This window comes from Hyperoodon ampullatus (assembly GCF_949752795.1).
Source record: "Hyperoodon ampullatus genome assembly, chromosome: 4".
NCBI classification, from domain to species: Eukaryota; Metazoa; Chordata; class Mammalia; order Artiodactyla; family Ziphiidae; genus Hyperoodon; species Hyperoodon ampullatus.
In genome coordinates, this window is record NC_136917.1 from 99,003,556 (window position 1) to 99,026,737 (window position 23,182).

At 35.3% G+C, this 23,182-nt stretch overlaps 1 protein-coding gene across 1 annotated transcript in view; it reads left to right on the forward strand.

The window, feature by feature from the left end:
• Positions 1 to 22,780, forward strand: part of SKIC3 (SKI3 subunit of superkiller complex) — a 163,880-nt gene extending 141,100 nt beyond the window's left edge. The window contains exons 36-43 of the mRNA XM_079702676.1: positions 162 to 273; positions 3,558 to 3,686; positions 6,964 to 7,115; positions 9,249 to 9,407; positions 13,652 to 13,804; positions 18,602 to 18,732; positions 20,511 to 20,634; positions 22,660 to 22,780. Coding sequence (XP_079558802.1) covers positions 162 to 273; positions 3,558 to 3,686; positions 6,964 to 7,115; positions 9,249 to 9,407; positions 13,652 to 13,804; positions 18,602 to 18,732; positions 20,511 to 20,634; positions 22,660 to 22,734 — 1,035 coding nt within the window. The 3' untranslated portion in view covers positions 22,735 to 22,780. The remainder of the gene's footprint in view (positions 1 to 161; positions 274 to 3,557; positions 3,687 to 6,963; positions 7,116 to 9,248; positions 9,408 to 13,651; positions 13,805 to 18,601; positions 18,733 to 20,510; positions 20,635 to 22,659) is intronic.
• The last annotated feature ends 402 nt before the right edge of the window (positions 22,781 to 23,182 follow it).

A 23,182-nucleotide genomic window follows, 5' to 3' on the forward strand; every position in this document is an offset into this window, starting at 1 on the left:
ATTTACTGTTAAGTAATATTGTTAAATAATATTATTGATGAATAATTTTTCTTCTTAGGCTTAAGGGTCACATCATATCCAATATAGTACTACTTTTAGTCACTTTGGAAGTCAGGGAACTATAAAGAGAATTGGTTAACACCCTTCCTTTCTCTTTGTAGAAGGCATTACTATACACTGCAGTAAATCAGTTGGCTGTGGGAAGCAGTTCAGCAGATGGTGAGAAAAATACTGCACTAAAGGCCGTTCAGAAGGCAGCTCTCCTTTCTCCAGGTGAATATAATGTGATCCATTTCATTATTTAGGATTCCGTCCATCTTGCATTTGTGTTAAAGAAGCAAAGTTTGTATTTTTATGAAATAAGAAGGGAATTTTAAAATATTTTAAGGTCTTGCATATTATTTGATTACTACATTCAGCTACTGATATTTAAGAGATAATCAGTTATTGAAGCAGGCTCAAAGGAATATCTGTTTAAAGATACTTCATTAACCATTACTGAAACTCTGAATTATATATTTTCAAAAAGTGGTTTTATTTCTGTTTTCCATCAGTCTGGTTTAATGAGGTTTATTTATAGCTACTAAATTATTTAGTAAACATGTTTAGTTATTTTTATGTGTAGTTAACTTCTTGAAGAGTGGAGATATGTCTTCTATGGTAACTGTTAGAACTGCCAAGGTGCTGGCCTCACCTGAACTAATTTCTTAGTTCTAACCAGAGTCGTATGTATGCCATTGGTCACAAAAGGCACTGAGGAACTGCATAGAACCTGCATCAGCATGCTTCCGTTACCACTGCTGGAGAAATGCTATAGAGGATTGGAATGTCTAACACAGTAGGGTTATGGGATATATTTTTACATAATGTTATTTTTAACATGAAATATAGTTTTAAACAGTATATTCCCCCAGAGCACTTCAAACATTTGCTGGATCAGAATGCTATTGCTTTTGGCCAGGGACTCTGGGGAAACATACAAGAACAGGTTCAGTACTATCTTCACAATAAATGATAAGGATCCTAACTAAACTTTAGAGATTATTTTATAAAACGAGTAAACAGACCAATGTCCTGTTGTTTATTCTTTCTTTCATTTTTGAAATAGAACAAAAAGAAATCATAAACATTTGGTTTTATCTATGTCCTATGTTAGGTAAGTTTCTGATTTTTAAAGGTGTTCCCAAACAAGTATTAGATATAGAATTACTCTCAAGAATTCTTACTGTGGATCTAGAATGATAGATGTTAGCCTTTGATTGTGTACGTGGCATACGCTTAAGAAAGGTGAGATTGCCCAGCTAAGATCTTCTCTAATCATTTTCTCTGATTTTCCCATATTATCTGGAGAATTCATAAACAAGGAAGCAGAGTCATATAGGAAGCTTAAAACAGGGACTGACTGATGAAGCTGAGTGCTTATTTGAGACTTGTTTGGAGTCCAGTGAAAGTGAATGTAATTGTAGTTATGTGTAGTACCTGTACATCTAACCTTTGTAGATCTTTAGTTAGACAAAGTACAATTTTGATAGATGGTACTCCAAGGAATCTTTTCAGAAATTTAAATATAATCCCAGGAATTTAGAATTGAATGGAAAGAAATCCAATGTCTGTTAGATTAGTGCTTCTGTGATATTAAAAGGTATTTTTAGCAAACCATACTAAAAATTTTTTTAGGTTTCTAGTATATATATATAGTATAAATTATATATATATATGTATATACATATATATGTATAAATTATATATATATGTGTATACACATATATATGTATAATATTTATATTATCACTTTGTTTCATAGGGAATTTGAGTTGCTCATTATCTGTAGAAGAACTCATGAAGACAGCAATTCTTTTGAATTGTGACAGAAGAAATTGCTGCCAGCTAATGTCCATCCCCCTCCCAAAATCTAAACTATAGACTACTCTAAGATCCTTAAATGAGTTGTTCACTTAATCTTACATACACAAAAATTGAGTCCACTTCAACTGGAATTATAGGATTTTAGACCTGAGGGCACCTGAGCCATCATCTAATTTAGATGCCTTATTTTGTAGAAGTATGTGTTCCAAAGGAAGAGCAGCTGCACAGTTAATTAGTGGCATTGTTAGACCTAAAATCCAGATCTAAGATTCAGTCATCTGCCTTTCATTATATAGTGTTCAGATCTCACCATAAATTCTAGGAAATGGTCCCTATTTTCTTATTCTGGATTTGATTATGTCTTATGATACTTAAAATAAGGTAGGCATTATCTGGGCAGAAATTATTTTATAATATCAAGGTATGTATTTAATTTTTTATAAACATTTTTGGTCTACATAAGATTTCTAATGATTCTTGTACAATTAGCAGTAATACTGACTGTCTATAAATGAAATACATGTATTTCAGCCATTTGATAGGAGATATATATTGGATGGGGCAGTTAGGTAAGAAAAAAATTAAAAACTAGAGCTAAGAAATATGTTTAAATGACTGTATTGTTAGCTGGAACCCCTTGTAGGATTTAAAAATTATCCATTTGTTTTTTTAAGGGTAATAGGACTGAAAATATTAAACATGTAAACATTAACCTGCAAAATATGATTTGAGAAACAAAAGACCAAACAAATTAAAAAGTCTAAGTTCCAAATCGCAATCCAGCTTTCTCTTTTCACAATTAACTTTCTTGAGGAGCCTATATCATAATCTCTTTTATTACCTTCTCAACCCACTGCTATTGGGCTTTCCCTCTTCCCCTGAAGCTATATCAAGGTGTGAAGGAAGGAAGGAAAGATCAAATGGATGAAGGGATACATCAGTGTAATCATAATTGCTTCCTTGGAATGATGAAGTGACTTTTATGCTTGGCTGTTAGAACATAGGTAAAATGGAGTTGTCTTGAGCTTTTCCTTTGTCTCAGACTTTTCTTAAGAGCTGAGAAATTGTGTTATCTTGCTTTTCCTATGACTGAGCCTTTAATATAGAGACAATGATGAACACAAGTGTCTCTGTGAGACTTGCCCTTGGTATTCAGTGAAAGTGAATATAATTGACCTTTCCACAACAGCGTAGTACTCTAGGCAACTCACGTAACCAGCCATGGAAGAAGAGTTAAATAGGATATTTCTTATCCTCTGATGTGTTTGGAAAAAATGGCAAATCTTTTTTTTTTTTTTTTTTTTTGCGGTACGCGGGCCTCTCACTGTTGTGGCCTCTCCCGTTGCGGAGCACAGGCTCCGGACGCGCAGGCTCAGCGGCCATGGCTCACGGGCCCAGCCGCTCCGCAGCACGTGGGATCTTCCCGGACCGGGGCACGAACCCGTGTCCCCTGCATTGGCAGGCGGACTCTCAACCACTGCGCCACCAGGGAAGCCCAAAAATGGCAAATCTTAAAGGATGAATATAGTAATGTGCTTTATGAACTAGTTTTTCTTTAAGAAAATGGAATTTTTCTGGAGATAATATTTTATTTCATTTGTTGGTATTTGTAAACTCTTACTTTCATTTTTGGTAGTTTTTCAGCAACATGTTGATATTGACAGCTTCCTAACTGTATTTCCTGTGTTTAGGTGATCCTGCTGTCTGGGCTGGGCTAATGGCAGCTTGTCATGCTGATGATAAACTGGCCCTAGTGAAGAACACTCAGCCAAAGAGGATGGATTTACACTTGGCACTGTTATCTGCTGTTTCTGCTTCAAGTAAGTTTAAAAAAGCATTTCATACATGATATATTCAAGATAAAGTATTCAGAAGGATATTGCCAAAAGGTAGTAGGCAGAATTAGCCCTACATGAAAGGCTATTATATTCTCATCTAACAAAGCTTAAAAACAAGGCTTAAGGAGTTTACCTGCATACAGAACAAAGCTCAAGAACATTACAGGAATACAGAAATATCCAGCATTCAGCAAGGTAAAATTCACAATGTCTGGTATCCAGTTAAAACTTAATAGGCATGCAAATAAGCAGGAAAATACCACCCATAATGAGGAGAAAAATCAATCAATAGAAACAAATCCACAAATGACACATGATAGAAATCTCTTTAACATGTAATTTATTGTTTAATGCACATATGACAATAGCACAGAGGCCAGGAGGGGAAAATGGAAGTATTTTGTTGTAAAGTTTTTATACTGTAAAGTGAAGTGGTATAATATTACAGTCATCCGTAAGGATTTGTGAGGGATTTGTTTCATGACCCTCCTCAGATACCAAAATCTACCGATGCACAACTCCCTTACATAAAGTGATGTATTAATAGTTGACTCTGCATATCCATGGGTTCCACATCCATAGATACAGAGGATCAACTGTACTTAAAGGTAGACTGTGACAGGTTAAAGATGAATACTCTAAACCTTAAAGTAGACACTAAAAAAATAGAGTTTAATTAATAAGCCACCAAAGTAGAAAAAATGGAATTATATAATACAAAAAGGAGGAAAAGGGAACATAGAATAAAGAGAAAACAACACAATAGAGTTAAACCCAACCATATCAATAATCAAGTTAAGTATAATGGTCTAAATACCCCAGTTAAAAGGCACAGATTGACAGATTGGATAAAAAAGCAAGAGCTAACTATATAGTGCTTAAAAGAAACATAAACAAAATATAAATCTATATTTAGAGACCAAAATAACCTCACAGTACTATATATAAAATAGAAGAACAGCAAGGACCTACTTTATAGCACAGGGAACAATATTCAATATCTTGTAATAACTTATAATGGAAAAGAATCTGAAAAAGAATATATATGTATATATTTATATATATGTATAACTGAATCACTTTGCTGTACACCTGAAATATTGTAAATCAGCTATACATCAATTTTAAAAAGATGCAAATAAAAAGACAAAAATGGCCTAAAAAGTAAAAGAATGGAAAAAGATATACCATGCCAACACTAATCAAAAGAAAGCTGGAGTGGCCACGTTAATTTCCTACAAGTTAAGATTTCAGAGCAAAGAATGTTTCCAGTGATAAGGAGGGTCATTTCACATTGGAATCAATTCATCAAGAGGACAATTTAGGCACCCAGTAGCAAAGCTTCAAAACACATAAAATCTGTGTTGTATTTCCCAATAAAATAGGTAGAAAAAATGAAAATTTATGGAAAAATACATGAAACAAACTTATAGAACTGAAAGGAGAGATAGATAAATTCATAATTATAGAGATTCAACACTCTTCTTTTGATAATTGATAGAACAATTGGACAGAAAATTAGTAAAGATATAATTAAAAACTTGAAAAACACTTGACCTAGTTAGAACTTATAGAACAGTTCTCCTAACAACAACAGAATACATATTTTTGTCAAGTGTACACAGACTATTTACCCATATATATCATATTATGAGCCATAAAACAGGTCTAAGTAAATTTAAAAGGATTCAAATCATACAAAGTATGTTACCTTAATACAATGGAATTAATTTAAAAATCAATAACCAAAAAATCTGGAAAATTCTCAAATATTTGAAAACTTAATAACATACTTCTAAATAATCCAGTTCAAAGAATAAGGCAGAAGGGAAATTAGAAAATATTTTGAACTGCATGAAAATGAAAAAACAGCATATAAAATTCTATAATACTCCTAAAACACTGCTTATATGAAAATATTAGCATTACATGTCCACATTAGAAAATAAGAAGGGCCTCAAATCGATGGTCTCAGCTTCTGCCTTGAGAAATTAGAAAAAAGGAAGGGGAAATTAAATCCAAAGTAAGCAGAAGAAAAGAAAATAGAGTAGAGATCAATGAATAGAAAACAGAAAATCAACAAAAGCAAAATCTAGTTCTTTGAGAAGATCAATGAAATTGATAAACCTAGCCAGGCATCAGGAAAATAACAGAGAGTACCATTGTCAGGATTGAAAGAGGGTATAACACTATAGCTATTAAAAGTCTCATAAGAGAATCTTAAGAACAACTTTATGCCGTTAAATTTGGCGATGTAGATAAAATGGATAAATTCCTTAAAAGATACGGAGCTCACTTAAGAAGAAATAAACTGAATAGCTTTATATCTATTAAAGACATGGAATTTATAGTTAAAAATCTTCTTATAAAGAAAACTCCAGGACCAGATGGATTCTACCAAACATTTAAGTAAGAAATAATACCAGTTCTATACAAACTCTTCCAGAAAATTGAAAAGGTGGTAACACTTCCTGACTTCTTCTATGAGATCAGCATTATGCAGATACCAAAACCAGACAAAGACATTACAAGAAAACTACAGAACTACAGATGTAGAAATTTATAACAAAACTTTAGCAATTCAAATCCAGTAACACATAAAAAAGATAGTGATACTTAATGATCAAGTGAGGTTTATTCTAGGAATGCAAGGTTGCTTTAATATTTGAAAATGAATGTAATTTACCATGTTAACTGCTATGAAAGATGCCAAAGAGTTTATATTTTATGATTCCATTTATATGAAATTTTTGGTAATGCAAACTGATCTATTGTGAGTGAAAATGATTAGTGACTGGGGACAGAGGAAAGGAGGAGAGATGGGTTGGAGACAGAAGTGATTACAAAGTAGTAGGAGGAAACTTTTCATGATGATGGATATGTTTATTATCTTGATAGTAGTGATGGTTCACAGATGTATTCTTATGTCAAAAGTCAACAGATTTACAGCTTGAATATGTGGATATGTGCAGTTTATCATATGTCAGTTATATTGCAATAAATCTTTACTTTTTTTCAATGAAGTATTTTCAGTTTTACTGAAGATAGTGATGTTTTTTAATGCAAGTCACAAGTATATAAAGTCCTAAGTTATTCAGCTGTAAATATTCCTGCTATGAAACTTTGCAGAAACCTATCTCATGTTGAGATAGTCTGTGGTATTCCAGTGGTATGTGTAAAAGTTGTATATGCATGGTAATTTAATTTTAATACTTCTTAACAACTGATTACTTCTCTGAGAACACATTATAAATTGCAGAAAAAAGTAACATTGACTTTTTTTTTTTAAATAAAGACAAAGAATTCTTTGAAAATTACAACCAATCTCTTGAAAAGTGGTCTCTCTCCCAAGCTGTCACTGGTCTAATAGATACAAGAAGAATAGCTGAAGCTGAAGCCCTCTGCACAAAGGTATTGTTATGGAATTGAGATTCATGGATTCTTATCCTACTTGGAAAATAACTTCAAAAATAGAATGCACGTTATTTAAAGAGCATTTGGTGGTGGTGGTGGTCGTCGTGGTGGTGATGATGATGATAATAATACCCAGTATTAACTGAGTACTTACTGTAAGCTAGTTAATACATTTAGTACTTTGTATTTGACCTTCACAACAATCCTATGACATAGGTATTTATTATTATCCCCATTTTTACAAGTGAGAAAACTAAGGCTTAAAGAGGGTAAGTAATTTGCACAGGAGTTCACAGGTAGAAATTGATGCAGTTGCTGTTTGAGCTCACATTTGTCTGACTCTTAAGACTCAAGGTTTTAATCTTTTTTTTTTTTTGGTACCATTATGGAAGCAGTATTTTCCTTTGATTTCTAGTTACTCTCTTCAGAATGCTATGTTTTCCAGTATCCCTACATTTTTCCAAAGTTCTGAACGATGTAGAATGACTGTGGGGATTGTTAAGTGGGTGACGGGAATTACTGAGTAGTCAGTTTTTACCTACCTGGATTGTAGGCTGTGTGAATAAATTCTTACACCTTGCCTAACCCATAGTAGGGTCTCAGTAAATATTTATTGAATGAACAAATCAGTTTCATAAACCAACTCAAAAATAATTTAATGAATAAGGGGAGTTTTAAACATCATTTTTCCTGAAAACATCTGTTTTCATAAATGCTTACCAGAGAGAAGGTGTTGTCTTTCTAGAAATGTTTTTTGAAAGATCAATATAAATTTTACAGAGAGAGAAGAATGGATCTTTGAAGATCCCTTTGGTCCTTGAATTCTCTGAAAATCAGAATAATACATTTTCTCTTTTATTTAAGTAATTCCATCTAGGTTCAGGACAGTTTAGTATAATACAGTGAATGTTTAGTAAGCATAAATTGACAGTTGCTTCGTGCTCCCTCTGACAGAATAAGGGATACTTTTATGAACCTTTCCTTGTCATTTTAATGTCCCAGTCTCTTACTTAGAAGAAAGCAAATCACATTTCAGAAATAAGGACATTTAGGACTGTGACCTAATAATAGAAAATAAAGAATTATGTCATTGAGAGACAAGCAATAAAGAAAGAAATGTTTAAAACAATAGTGGAAGGACTTGTTTAGAGAATCTCCTTAACTTCTTCTTATATGTGTATATTGTATGTATGTATGTGTATACATATATAATACATACACACACATATACACATATACAACATGCACATATTTTATATATATATACACACACATACAATACATTTATATGTGTGTGTATGTGTTTTAAGGTATAAATAAATGGCCTGGGTAAATGGGTCATTTCTCTTACTCCCAGTGTGTAAGAAGTCTGTGCCTGGAGGAGGGACAATGAGTATTTGTTAAGAGATTGAGAAAGGAAAAAATTTATAACTCTTTCCGTCTTAAAAAAAGTTAAGTTTGGACTTCCCTGGTGTCGCAGTGGTTGAGAGTCTGCCTGCCAATGCAGGGGACACGGGTTCGAGCCCTGATCTGGGAAGATCCCACATGCCGCAGAGCAACTAGGCCCGTGAGCCACAACTACTGAGCCTGCGTGTCTGGAACTTGTGCTCCACAACAAGAGAGGCCACAACAGTGAGAGGCCCGCGCACCCTGATGAAGAGTGGCCCCCACTTGCCGCAACTAGAGAAAGCCCTCACACAGAAACAAAGACCCAACACAGCCAAAAATAAATAAATTAATTAATTTTAAAAAAATTAAGTTTCTTCCAATAAGGATTAGTTTTCGTTTTCACTGTTAATTTTATATTTTCTTAGTTCAGCTGTTTATATGTAGTACCTAAATTTTTCAAGATATCACCTAAGAATAAACCAAGTCAAAGGGACATACTAAATCTAAAATTAACAACTTATAAACTACAGTAATAGCATTACTGATTTTAGAGCTTATTTAAGTGTAGAGTTTGGTATTCCCAAGATGTTCAGTGTTCTGTTGACTTTTGCTGTTTATTTTTTAATAAGAAAAGGTTAAAGTCAGGGTTTTTTTCCCAATATGGAGAATAGCTTATTTGCCTTTTACATTTAACATTTAAGAACTTGTTTGATGTATTTCTGTTTGGGGTTTGATTTTTAGAATTTAAAAAGTAACCCTGATCAGCCAGCTGTTATCTTACTTTTGAGACAAGTTCAATGTAAACCACTCCTAGAGTCACAAAAACCTCTCCCCGATGCTGTACTTGAAGAGCTGCAAAAAACAGTCATGTCCAACTCGACCTCTGTTCCAGCTTGGCAGGTAAATAAATTCTCTCTTTTCGTATGTGAGTCCTGAATTAAAATGCTTTGTGATATTAAATGAGGTCAGGGGTATGCTCTATTTTTGTCTTGCCTTTAGATTCACTGTATATCTCTCATTTTCAGGATTTAAAGGGTATTGTGGTTAGGGAAACTAAAGAAGTTGAATATTCATTTAGGATCTGCTGCTGCACGGCTTCGAAGCTTTTAACATTGTTGATTGTAAATTTTCTCCATTTAAAATAGTGTTGAAAATACTGTCTTTTACATGGGATTGGTGTAAGAGAGCTAAGTGTTACAAACATCTTATAATAAAGTTACCATAATGGTGTTTAACTCTGTCTTTAAAGGGGATGTGTGTAGTTTTTCCTTAGCTACTTTACAGGTAACCTATATCCAAGATTTTAATGGGTTTTTAGTGCCTTTAGAAGTAGTTCTTTTCAGGACTGATGCCTGAATCAATAGACTGTCTGCCCTTTTAGCTGGCTCTGCTTACCACAAGGACAAATACATAATGATCACTGTGTACTTTATTCTAATTGATAGTAAAATACAAAAAGCATATAATTACTTTACTCAATTTGTTATAGTTCTTTCTGTACCACAAGATAGTATCAAGGGACTTTCTGATATAGGTTTTACAGAAGCTTATTTTACTACAGTTTGTTCTTCATTTTGATCTTTTGTTATGTCAACAGTTTTGATGTCCTGCTTAAAAAGATTATCTAATGGTGTAAAATAGTTGGATTATTCAAGTTAAGCCACTTTGTTTACTCTAATCCTTGAAGAAATATGGTGCTTTTTTCCCTCTCAGAGTAAATTTGTCATATGAGAGTTAAGATACTTTTTTTTTTTTTTTTTTTTTTTTTTTTTTTTTTTTTTTTTTTTTGTGGTACGCGGGCCTCTCACTGTTGTGGCCTCTCCCGTTGCGGAGCACAGGCTCCAGATGCGCAGGCTCAGCAGCCATGGCTCACGGGCCCAGCCGCTCCGCGGCATATGGGATCCTCCCAGACCGGGGCACGAACCCGTATCCCCTGCATCGGCAGGCGGACTCTCAACCACTGCGCCACCAGGGAGGCCCGAGAGTTAAGATACTTTAATTCTAAGGTCAACTGGATATTGATGATCTCATGTTCTTTATCAAGGGGAAAAACACCTTGTCAAACTAAAAGGGAAAAATTAAAGGATAAATTATACAGTAAGTAAAGTCTGAGAGATAGTATATGTGTTTTCTTTTATACTGTGATATAATTCACAAAGAATAGAATGTAAAAATCTTATTACATATGTATATACCTTTTTAACCACGACCTATATCAAGATATAGAACATTTTCTGCAGCCTAGCTGCCTTCCCCATGCTCTCCCTTTGTGATCGCCCCCTATGTCCAAAAGAAAAGGGGAAACACTATTCTGTCTTCTATTACTTCTATCTAATTTTGCCTGTTTTTGAACTTGATATAAATGGAGTATCACTTTGTATCTGGTTTCACTCAACATCATGTTAGTGAAATTCATTTAGTTGTTTCATTTAGTTGAAATTCATGTAGCCATAGTTTTTTTTTCATTTATTTTTATTAATATACTGTAAAATACCCCTTTTACTGTTTGGATTACAGTTGACCCTTGAACATAATGGGTTTGAACTGCCCGACTGCACGGGTCAACTTATAAATGGATATTTTTCAATAGTCCATGGTTGGTTCAGTCCTCGGAACCATGGATACGGAGGTTGACTATAAGTTACATCCATGTTGTTCAAGGGTCAACTGTCTGTGTTTCCAGGTTTTGGCTATTATGATTAATGGTGCTGTGTCCATTCTGGGATATGCCTTTTGTTGGGTGATAGAGTATGTGTATATTGACTTTAGTAGATCCTGTCAAATGGTTTTTTTAAATGGTTGTCCAGTTTATGTTCCCACCAGCAAATTATGAACATTCCAATTGCTGATATTGCTAGATGGTGGTTATTGTTTTCCCTTTCCAAAGGATATGTAGGTAATAGTATCTTGTGGTGGTTTTAACTTGAATTTACCTGATGACAAATGCTGTTGAGCCACTTTTCATATGCTTATTGGATCTTTGGATTTCCTTTTTTTTTTTTTTTTTTTTTTGCAATACACGGGCCTCTCACTGTTGTGGCTTCTCCCGTTGCGGAGCACAGGCTCCGGACGCGCAGGCTCAGCGGCCATGGCCCACGGGCCCAGCCGCTCCGCGGCATGTGGGATCTTCCCAGACCGGGGCACGAACCCGTGTCCCCTGCATTGGCAGGGGGACTCTCAACCACTGCGCCACCAGGGAAGCCCGGGATTTCCTCTTTTTAAAGTACCTTTTCGGGCTTCCCTGGTGGCGCAGTGGTTGAGAGTCCGCCTGCCGATGCGGGGGCGAGGGTTCGTGCCCCAGTCTGGGAGGATCCCACATGCCGCGGAGCGGCTGGGCCCGTGGGCCATGGCCGCTGAGCCTGCGCGTCCGGAGCCTGTGCTCGGCAGCGGGAGGGGCCGCAGCAGTGGGAGGCCCGCGTACCGCAAAAAAAAAAAAAAAAAAAAAATGTACCTTTTCTTTACTGTAGTTTTTCATATGCTGTTTTCTTACTGAATTGTTGGAATCATATTTTCTGGATACAGGCACATTTTTGGATATCTGTATTGCAAATATATTCTCACATCTGCACCTTGGCTTAACATTTTCTTAATATTATTTTTTGATGAGTAGTTCTTAATCTTAATGAAGTCTAATTTATCATTTTTTAATGACTAATGCATTATTGAGGTGTTCTACTCAAGAACTCTTACTCCAAGTTCATGAAGATATTTTTCTGTTTTTCTTTAGAAACTGTTGTTTTACCTTTCACATGTAGGTCTATGATCCATACTGGATTAATTTTTATGAGTGTTGCAGGGTCAAGGTTAATTTTTTTCCATATGGATGTGTAATTGTCCCAGTACCATCCTTTGAAAAGACCATTATGTCCCCACTAAATTGTAGTGATGCTTTTGTCATAAATCAGGTGACTGGGTCTTTTAAGGCTCCCTGTTCTTTTCCTTCTTTTTCATTGATCTATTTGTTTATTCTTGCTTATAGCTTTATAATTAGTTTTGATATGTGGAGGTAATATTAAGACCTCCAACTTTCTTGTTTTCCTTGAGGTGTGTCTCAGTCACTTTAGGTGTTTTGCATTTACATGTAAATTGTCAGTTACCCTTACTCTCCCCACCAAACAAAAGTCCTACAGAGATCTTGATTGGAATTAATGAATCTATAGTTTAATTTGGGGAGAATTGACAAAGTATTACTATTGAGTTTCTCTATCCATAAATGTGTTATATTCCTCCTTGTTTTAGCTCTGAATTTCTCTCAGCAGTGTTTTAAAATTTTTGCAATAGAGGTCTTTTACATTTTTGTGTTAAATTTATTTCCGGGTAGTTGATTTTTTTTTTGTTCCATTGCAAGTGGTATTTTTTTCTGTATGTTGGTGTCAAACATTTAGAAATACCATTGATTTTTATATACTGACCTTCCAGAAACCTTGCTAAATTCACTTATTCTTTAGAAATGGTTTTGGGTTTTCTGTATACACAATTACGTCCTTTGCAAATAATGAAGTTTTACTTTTTCTTTTTAATATTTTTATGTTAAATTTTTTCTTGCCTTATTGAACTATTTATAGAGCCTCAATTACAGTGTTAAGCAGAGTGGTGATAAGGGAACATTCTCTACCTCAGATAGAAAACATTTGTAATTTCATAATTATAATTTTTGCTTTAGGTTTTTGTAGGTATTTATCAGATTCTAAAATGGCTGTCCAATTTATGTTTCAGATTAAGGAAATCCTTTTCTGAGTTTGTCAAGAGAGATTTGTTTTTTATCATGAATGAGTGGATTTGGGGTGGGGGCCATCTATGAGAATGCTTCTTTGTCTTTATTCTGTTAATGTGGTAGATTGCATTGATTTTCAAATGTTAAATGTTACATCTGTAATGTATAAAAAATGATATTGCATTTTGATTTTGTTCCTGACTTGCTATCTTGGGAGACTTTTTAAGGCTTCAGACTGGACGTGGCTGTTGCTAATAGAATGGACAAGGTGGCTACCCCTTTTTTGACCTGTGATTTTTGTTTTGGAGGCACAAAATTTATCAATAATTAAATTAAAATTTTAGTTTCATCAAAGTTTATTGAATTTGTTGGAAGTAGACTGTGTACGAAACTAAAATCTTTTGGGTTCTTTTCTCTTACTGTTTCTCAGTGGCTGGCACACATATATCAGTCCCAAGGAATGATGGGTGCTGCAGAGATGTGTTATAGGAAGAGTCTACAAGTAGCATCCCAACAGGGCAGCTGGAGTGGGAAACTCTCAAGCCTGTTGAGACTAGCACTGCTTGCATTAGAAGTCTGCATGGTAAGATCATGTTATAATTATGATGTGAAAAATTGATTCTTTTATTTTTCTTTAAGGTAAAAGCTTTTTACATAGTGATATTCCATTGAGTTCCTATAGTTTCATCACCTTCTAGTGTGGTCTCCTCATAGACTTTGTATTTGGGCTTTTTGATGGACTTAAGAGTAACATAACATAAACCTATAGACTCTAGCAGGACACTGTCAGTGTTTAGGGGGAAAAAACAAAGATTGCAATTTTAAAAGTTGAATTACGGCAGAATATACATTTTTGTTTCTTGGTGATTTAAGTTAGAATTAACCCAGCTACTCATCAGTGACAAAGATACCAATAATTAACATTTTAGTCATTTCTTAGTTCAATTTGACATTCTGTAAGAGGGACTTCTAGTAATTTTTGACTTGATATGTTTTCTGATACCAAGGTAGGTATATTAATCTAGAAGTCTTATATACTAGTGTGGAAAACTTTTCAAGATAAATATTTAAGTGGATGCATGGAGGAGCAAACTCCAGAACAGTGTGTATGATATGCTATTCGAGTGTATATATGTATGGTATGTATTTTTAAGAGTATATATCTCTACATCGTGTGTGTGTGTGTGTGTGTGTACATGTGTGCACGCTAATAGGCACATGGAAAGATACAAAAAGATACAAAGGAGATTTAATGGCAGTTATTTTGGAGGATAGTACTAGGGGTCTTTAAGGGATAGTGGAGGAGAATTTTTCATTTTATATCCTTTGATAGTGTTTGAATTTTTTATCATATGCATGTTATTTCTGTAATTAAAAGATAAAATGTCATTTTTTGTTTTGGAAGAAATTTCCTAGACAGACCTGAATTAACTCATGCTTTTGCCATAGTAGTCCATTGCCAACGTTATTTACTTGCTTTAACTAGACTTTTTGCCAAAGAAATATAAGAATTAGGAAATTTATTCAGCTTTGGTGCTATTACTGTGGAGCACGTTTCAGAGCTCCTTAGGTTGGGGCCATGTTTGTTCATCTTTGCATCTTTGCTTTACCACTCTGCCTTATATATAGGAGCTCCTCCAACAATGGTTTTTGAATGACTGGACTAATAGTAATGGTAGTCAAATCTGAGGTGATTTGGCTGGAAAGAAATGGTGGTTAATGGTAATTCTAGATCACCAAACATTTTGTTTTGTTTGTCCCATATTTATATTTAACAAAAGTCTTTGTGACATTGGCAGTCAGTGGGCTATGGAAGCCACATGTAGCACCTATAAATGCTCTTGAATATGTGAACTGGAGAAGTCGATACCCTTTTAGTCTAACTTACTATTTGTTAGTTAATAAATATTATTAGTGATGTGGTTTTTTGTTTGTTCTTCATGCTGGGAAATTAAATCTGCCCTGAAATAAAATAAAAATAGCAATAATAATAGCAAACATACAGAACACTTAGCCTGTGCTAGGTTTACAGTGCTTTATACATATTAACTTCATTAATATTCATAAGAACCCTATTTTACAGATGGGAAAATTAGTTTACAATTTAGTAATACCCAGGTATACCTGCCCCCATTGCCCCACCACTACTACCACCACAAAAGTGTTTTCTATAAGAGCCTTGGTTCTGGTTCTGCCAGTTACAACCTGTGAAAACTTCAGCCAATTAAGCTGTCTAGAGCTCCCCCAACCTTTTTTGGTAATAGTGGAGGTAGTAATACCTACTTTGCCTAAGTATTAGGAATATCAAATGAAGTTAACATTACAAATGCCTTTGTAAACTTTAAAGCACCATCCACGTCTAATTTGCTTGTTATAAGATTTGATACCCAGCAATTATTATAAGGAGATGTCATATTTCTCTGGTAAAGAGCTGGCAGTGTGCAGAGGATGGGTATATTAAAATTAGACTGTTTTAAGAGAAGCTATTGTATGTGTAATAATATATGAAAAGGCTATTAAACTGAAAGTTTCCCCTGAGATATTAAATATCAGATTCCAAAGAGAAATATCAGACCAAGATACAGATTTCTGAAGTATGTAGAAGAGTAACCTGTAAGGAAGCTATAAAAGAATTAGAAGAGCAGTGTTTGAGGATTGTGAAGAAATCTCTCTGGAGAAAGCTGTTGCCTCCCCCATCGTCCCCCTGGCACGTTTCCACACACAGGTGCCCACCAGACGAGGAAGGGAGTCTCGCTGCCAGAGAGAGCGAGGCTTTGATGTGTGACCTCTGAGGTCCTGGAGGCACACGTCTAGAAGCACATGGACAGGTATCTGACACATGCATCAGAAGCTTTGGCTCTCCACCTGCTGGGAAGAGAGTTGCTCATGTTTTGGAAAGTGACTGCATGCTTCTGGGACAGAGTGGTCAGCAGTGGGTGAATCCCAAAAGTGGGTAGGAGTATATGTTTGGGTACAAGATGCCCTCCATCTTGTGAAGGAGAGTTGCTGCAGCGTGGGGTCAGCAGTGCTCCTAGAGCTTGTTAGGGCCAGGAATGAGTGATGCCAGCTGAGATAGTGGACTGCCATGGGAATTATCTTAGATCCTGACATGTAGAGCCACCTAGAGGAATGATGGGATCTAGCAGAAAGGAAGCTAAAGGTTTCCAGGTTGCCATAGCATGTGAGGAGAGTAAGTGGAATAGTTCATTCACTCAGGTTAGTGGAACTGCAGCTGAGCAGGGCTGCTTCGTGGGTGTGCATCCTATCCTGTGCACCTGCATAGGCCTCCACACTGGGTTTAATGCTCTGCAACCGCCATCTTGAAATTCTTAATCATTTTGTAACAAAGGGCCCTGCATGTTTTTGTTTTTTGGCATTGAGCCCCACAGATTTCATAGCTGGTCCTGCAATAAGAGACTATGCATAAAGTTGAGAGTCTCTGATAAAGCTGGGAAAGTCTGGATGAGAAAAAGATCTTTAAGTATCTGTCAGGCCTAAAGAGCATCATCTTATGATGGCATCAGTCAAACCTCTGATATTTCAGTTGGTTCCTGAAACTACAGTTAGTAAGAAAAGGTGGGAGTGTTGGGTGGAGGAACAAGCCATGTGCTGCTCCCTGTAAGCATACCCTAGCTGGGAGCTGAGGAGATGGGAGTGGGGTGTAAATATTAGCTTTGAATGAAGATTGAAGTATTGAAAAGAGAACATTCTAATTAAGACCGTGTTTGTGAATGGATGTCAGAGTCATGGGACCTACTGTAATTTACATCCTTATTATATGAGGAAAAGTCTCCCTCATATAATAAGTTTTAAAAACATAATGGGAGACAAAAATAAGTATTCTAATCACATTGTTTAGTATACCAGTTACATATAGAAACTATTATAATATATGGGCTAACTTTACGGAATACTTTATATGAATTCTTGGAAATTAAAAGAGTGCATTGTAAAAGCAACCAGTGAGAGTGTTGTGTTACTGATTTTTAAAAATATATTAGGAGTAATTTTATTAGTGTGGGCTTTGCCTTACATTCTTTCCCAGATGTACCCAAGGTGCCATTGCTCCCTTCTTTATGGAGGATGCCTCATAATCTCTGATCTCTGTTTTCATATTATTGAATTGAAACATAATTATGTTTTAATTATTTCATATTATTTCATTTCATATTATCCCTATGGCTTCCTCTTCCTTGATTACACAAATTACTCTTGCCTGTGCTGAACTCAGAGTTTATTGCTCTAACATTTAAAAAAATAATTTAGTGTTTGAAAGGGACTGTGTATTCACTCATTATATTGACTTTATTAAAATGTGTATTCTAGAAACCTGTAATTATGAATTCTTGGTTACAATTTGAGGTTTTCAATGAAAGATTTTAAATACATTTTTTTCCTTCTTATGTAATTCAGTAGAGTGTTCACCATTTTATTTGCAGTTACTGTTTCTTTGGAACTACTTATCTATGTTATTTCTGAGTCAGTACATACTATAACAAACTAAAGTTTTCAACCTAAGTAATGTATAGATATCTTACCATTTTCCCCATAAAGTGAAATTCTTAAAATGTTTTGCAGAATTGATGACTTTGATTTATCTCTGATCTGCTTTGCACCTTTTTTCCTATATTGGGATTTTATTAACATATTTCATTTCAGTCTTTCTTCTCTCCTTAGATAATTTTTGAAATGTGGAACTTATACACTACCAGTTAAAGAATCATGTTAAATTGAGTTTTGTTTATTTGGTAGACCGGAGGCTTAGTAATTGATAGATTTCATTCACCCATGTAATAGAATAGTGCATTTTCTTTTAGCAAATATTTTAGTGTTTTTAAAGTGATATCTCCTTTTTGAAACCTTCCATAATCCCTGTTAGCCTTGTTTTGTAGTTCCATAAGGGCAGGAATCAGATTTTAATCATTTTGTAGAATTTTGCTCCCTGTAGCATTTACATGGCAACTTAGACAAGTAGGCAGTCAACAAATAAGAACTGATAACATTTTTTAAAGTAAACATATCAGAACTTCCCTGGTGGCACAGTGGTTAAGAATCCACCTGCCAATGCAGGGGACGTGGGTTCGATCCCTCGTCCGGAAAGATCCCACATGCTGCGGAGCAACTGAGCCTGTGAGCCACAACTACTGAGTCTGTGTGCCACAACTACTGAAGCCTGTGCGCCGAGAGCCTGTGCCCCGCAACAAGAGAAGCCACCGCAGTGAGAAGCCCATGCACCGCAACAAAGAGTAGCCCCTGCTCGCTGCAATTAGAGAAAACCCGCATGCAGCAACGAAGACCCAATGCGGCCAAAAATAAATAAATAAATTTATTTAAAAAATAAATGTGTCAAATGTTTAATGTTTGTCTTTTATTTTTATAGGCTAATATTTCCAGTGATCACTGGCCATCCTTGGTTCAAGAAGCTACAACTGAGGCCTTGAAACTTTGCTTTTGTCCGCTGGCTGTCCTTTTACAAGCTTTGTTACAATTCAAACGCAAAATGGGAGCAAGGTATGAAGAATCTTTGTTCATTTTTTTCTTCAAAGTGTTTCTTCACTTTTAATCCTTCTACAAAACAAAGGTTTAGAATTAGTTTAACAAACTTTGATGTTATTCATATATATGTTTCTACTTTGGAAAGGCTGGTTCTAGTAACCCAGTAAGGAAGAAAATAAAGTCTTATTTAAAAAAAGTGATTTGGTACCCAGATATAGAATATGAGAGATTTGCATAACAGCATTTTGAGTGAAGAAGGCCTTGGAATTTTTGCTCTTCACTGTTTTAGGATGAGCCAACAATGTAAATGTGGATTCTAGAAACAAACAAAACCCAAAAGGCTCAAGTTGAAGGCTAGATTGACATAAATTCCTGCAAGGCAATAAGCTATGAAAAAAAGTAATAAATATTAAAAAGGCACAGATATTATAAATAATGTGGTTTTTATATCTAGAAAATCTAGAAGCTTCACAGATTTAAATATAAAAATTTAAAGTTATAAAATTTAAATTTAAATTTTAGCAGTCTTTTTATTGGAAGCAGAGATGAGGTCAGAAATAAATTTGAAGAAAATTACTTAAAAGTCATATGGATGAAAAAACAGGCAAGAATATTTTTAACTTCTGAGAATATTTAGCTCTAATGGATATCACACATAATACAAAGCATAACTGAAACAATGGTTTAGGAGCATATATTACTGGAACAGAATAAGAATTGTAGACATAGAGCTTAACACATATAAATGTGTGGCAAAGGTCACATCAATACCACAAAATAGGAGTGAAGGAAGAGATAAGACCTATGACTAATTAGCAATTCCAGCATCATTTACTGATATTTATTTATTTTTGCCACTTCTTATATGACTAATTTCACCAAGAAATGTTTTAGGCTATAATGTGAACTTCCTAATGAATTCTTTCTGCCGAAGCTCAGTATACATGACTTAGAGAGCCTTAACCCCCAATTGCCTGTAATCTGTTAGCACCTCCCATAATTTTTATCACCACCCAAAATCAGCTCAAATAAACATACTGCCTAAGAAAAAGCAGTGTGCTTTACTATGTGATTCCTATGTAAAAGCATCTTCAGGGCGTGTTCTTCTTTAGCTCCTACTTCAAACCAGTTGCTAGCTACAAAATCTTCCTATTCAGCAGTTCTGAAGTTACCACAATTTGTGTTGTTTCTACCCATACAGAAGTCTTTGGAGCCATAGATGTTAGTAAATTTGGAAAGAAAAAATTAGAACACAACTGTAAATCAGACTGTTATTACATAGGTTCATATATTGTACACGTTCTTAAAAATGTATACTAAAAGCCTGATATTATACACTTAGCCTCTAGTGTAGATGTTAAATATTTCTTCTTGTTCCACTCTATATTATCTTCGCATTATTTATTTTCTGTCTACCTTCAAGAGGGATTAGAAGTAGAGTAGTCAGAAGTGCTCATGAAATAGCGGTCATTTTCCCATTCTATATAGAAAGAGCCTTAATTTACTTATCTGCAAAATGAGAATAATAGCAGCAACCTAACTTATAAGGTTGTGAATGTTAAATGTGACCATATGAGTAAAACACTTGGCATACTACGTAGCACATAATAAATACTTAGTAAATGTTAACCATTATTACTACCTGTTTTGTTACATGGATGAAAAAATTCATGAAGTAATCAGCACGTTGTCTGCAAAAGAATGAGAAAGATAATGTGTGTTTGAGACTAGTATATGAACTATCTTATGTTAATTTATATGCTTTGGACTGAAAGTAAATATCTTTTTCCCAGAGAGACACGGCGACTTTTAGAGAGAGTGGTGTATCAGCCTGGGTATCCCCAATCTATTGTTTCAACAGCACGTTGGTACCTTCTGAGACACTTACATGCCAAAAATGACTACGAGCTCATTGATGTAAGGCATTGATTTTATTAAAGATATTCATCTTGGACCTTTGTTGGATGAGGGCTAAGGGTTGCTATCCTGTGCATTGTAGGATGTCTAATAGCATCCCTAACCACTCTAACCACTAGATGCCAGTAGCATTGTTCTCCTCCCTCCACCCCGCTTATAACAACTGAAAATGTCTTCTAGACATTGCCAAATAATATCTGAGGTGTAGTCACCCCTGGTTGAGAACAACTGATTTAACCTGTAGGAAATATATTCTCCTGATGTGCTATGTAGCATAAGAAAAGATAGATGAAGGCTCTGGGTTCTGGTTGTAGTATTTCTTATGACCATTGCAGTGGAGGCAAATAGGTAGATAGAATAGGTTTAGAAGTAGCAGAAATTAATGGAATGTTCATATTATCTTTGGAAAGATTATTTTACTTCTTATTGTCTTTTCTGTAAAATTCATATGACAATTTCTACTCCACTTCTCATGGGATGGGTCTGGTTTCTAAATACATAAACATGTACAGTTGACTCTTGAAGAATGCAGGTTTAAATAAATGGTGTGGGTCCCCTTACACTTGGATTTTTTTCGATAGTAAATACTACAGTACTACACAATCCTTGATTAGTTGAATCCATGGATACCAAGGAACTGCCTATTTGGGTGGCTGACTATATGTTATATGTGGATTTTTGAGCATATAGAGGGTCTTCATCCCTAATCCGCATGTTGTTCAAGGGTCAAATGTATGTGTGTGTGTGTATTCTTTTTAAAAAGGTAGAGTCTGTATGACATGTACTGGGTTAAAATTCTTAAAACTTCAGCCAAGAGTTTTAAAAACACAATGAAAATTAATGAGAAAGCCTTTGTTAACGCTCCCCAGCCTTGGGAGGTGGAGATAAGTGTCTCCCTCCAGAGCAAGGAATAGGCATGTTTACTGCCAGTTATAAAAGATTCAAGTCTCCTAGGCGCCTAGGCTTAAATCTAAGGTTCCCCTCTTTTCAACCCACTGTGTATGTGGGAAACTATATGCATCCATCCATGTTACCCCTTTGAGACTTAGATAGGAGGGGAACAGATGCAAATATGTTGATACTTATGTCGTTTGCTACACCATGAATGGTAAAGACATTTGTCTCTGACCCAGGTGTCCCATCATGAAACTGTGACAGGCTAACTTGTTAGCTTGCAGATAGAGCAACATCTTGGACTCTTCACAGTGTTTGAAAATGAACAACCAAAAAATGTTTTAGTAATCAAATGATAAACTAAAATTAAAGCTTCTAGTTTGTGGAATTGATGAAAATTATGGAAAGGTTCTTAATAGAGCTTAGAACCCAAGCCTTGATCCTGAGCTGTGGTTTTAAAGGAGAGCAATGTCATTTGAACAATTCTATGCATAAAATGGTCTTTTGGGGTAAGGGTTTAGAGGTGACAGTATTGTAAACAAAGCCTCTAAACAAAACCTTTAACTTTATGCAGTGCTGGCAGTGGTAACAATCAAAATGTTGACATCCGTACTGTTGAGCATTTGAGTAAATTGTGCTTATCTCTGATGTTAGCTTTGTTTGAACAGTTTATTTCAACAAAAATGACAGAAAGTTTGCACATAGTCACTTTTTCTTGTGTAGTTTTTTTTTTTTAATTATTTATTTATTTATGGCTGTGTTGGCTCTTCGTTTCTGTGCGAGGGCTTTCTCTAGTTGTGGCAAGTGGGGGCCACTCCTCATCGCGGTGCGTGGGCCTCTCACTATCGTGGCCTCTCTTGTTGCGGAGCTCAGGCTCCAGACGCGCAGGCTCAGTAATTGTGGCTCACGGTCCCAGCCGCTCCGCGGCATATGGGATCTTCCCAGACCAGGGCTCGAACCCATGTCCCCTGCATTGGCAGGCAGATTCTCAACCACTGTGCCACCAGGGAAGCCCTCTTGTGTAGTTTGATATTGCCTGCTGCCCTTTGGCTTACTCGGCTTCTATGACTCTAAATATAGGTATTGTTAATAAAGAAAATACTAACATCCCCTGTATGTAATTTCCCACAGGTGCTGGTAAACAATGCCAAAACTCATGGAGATACAAGAGCACTGGAACTGAATGAGAAATTGTCCTCACAATAACAATGCTTTATTTTATAGTAAGCAAGCAAAGAAAAAGCTATTAGGGAGAATGAAACAAAGAATCAAGACTTTTCCCCAAAGCAACATTTAAAAAAACTATAGTTATAATCATCCATTCCTTTTTTAAATCTAAAGACCTTTAAGTTCTTAAGCTAGGGGTATAATTTTCCATAAACTCTTAATATAAATTTAATTTGAAAAATATCTTTGATTTTGAGAAGTCTATAATGAAAGGAAAAAACCATGGTTCTCTTAGTTGTTCATTAGTTATTAGTAAATCATTATTTTCTCAATCTTGCGTGGTTCACCATTGGACTGTTTTTTGGTAATCCCTTACAATAAAGCCTTAATAGCCATTTGCTAAATAATATGCAAAAGGAGATTAGCACAATGCAGAATTTTATTTGTTAAACAACAAATTCAAAGATTTAATTCCTTCTGTGAATTC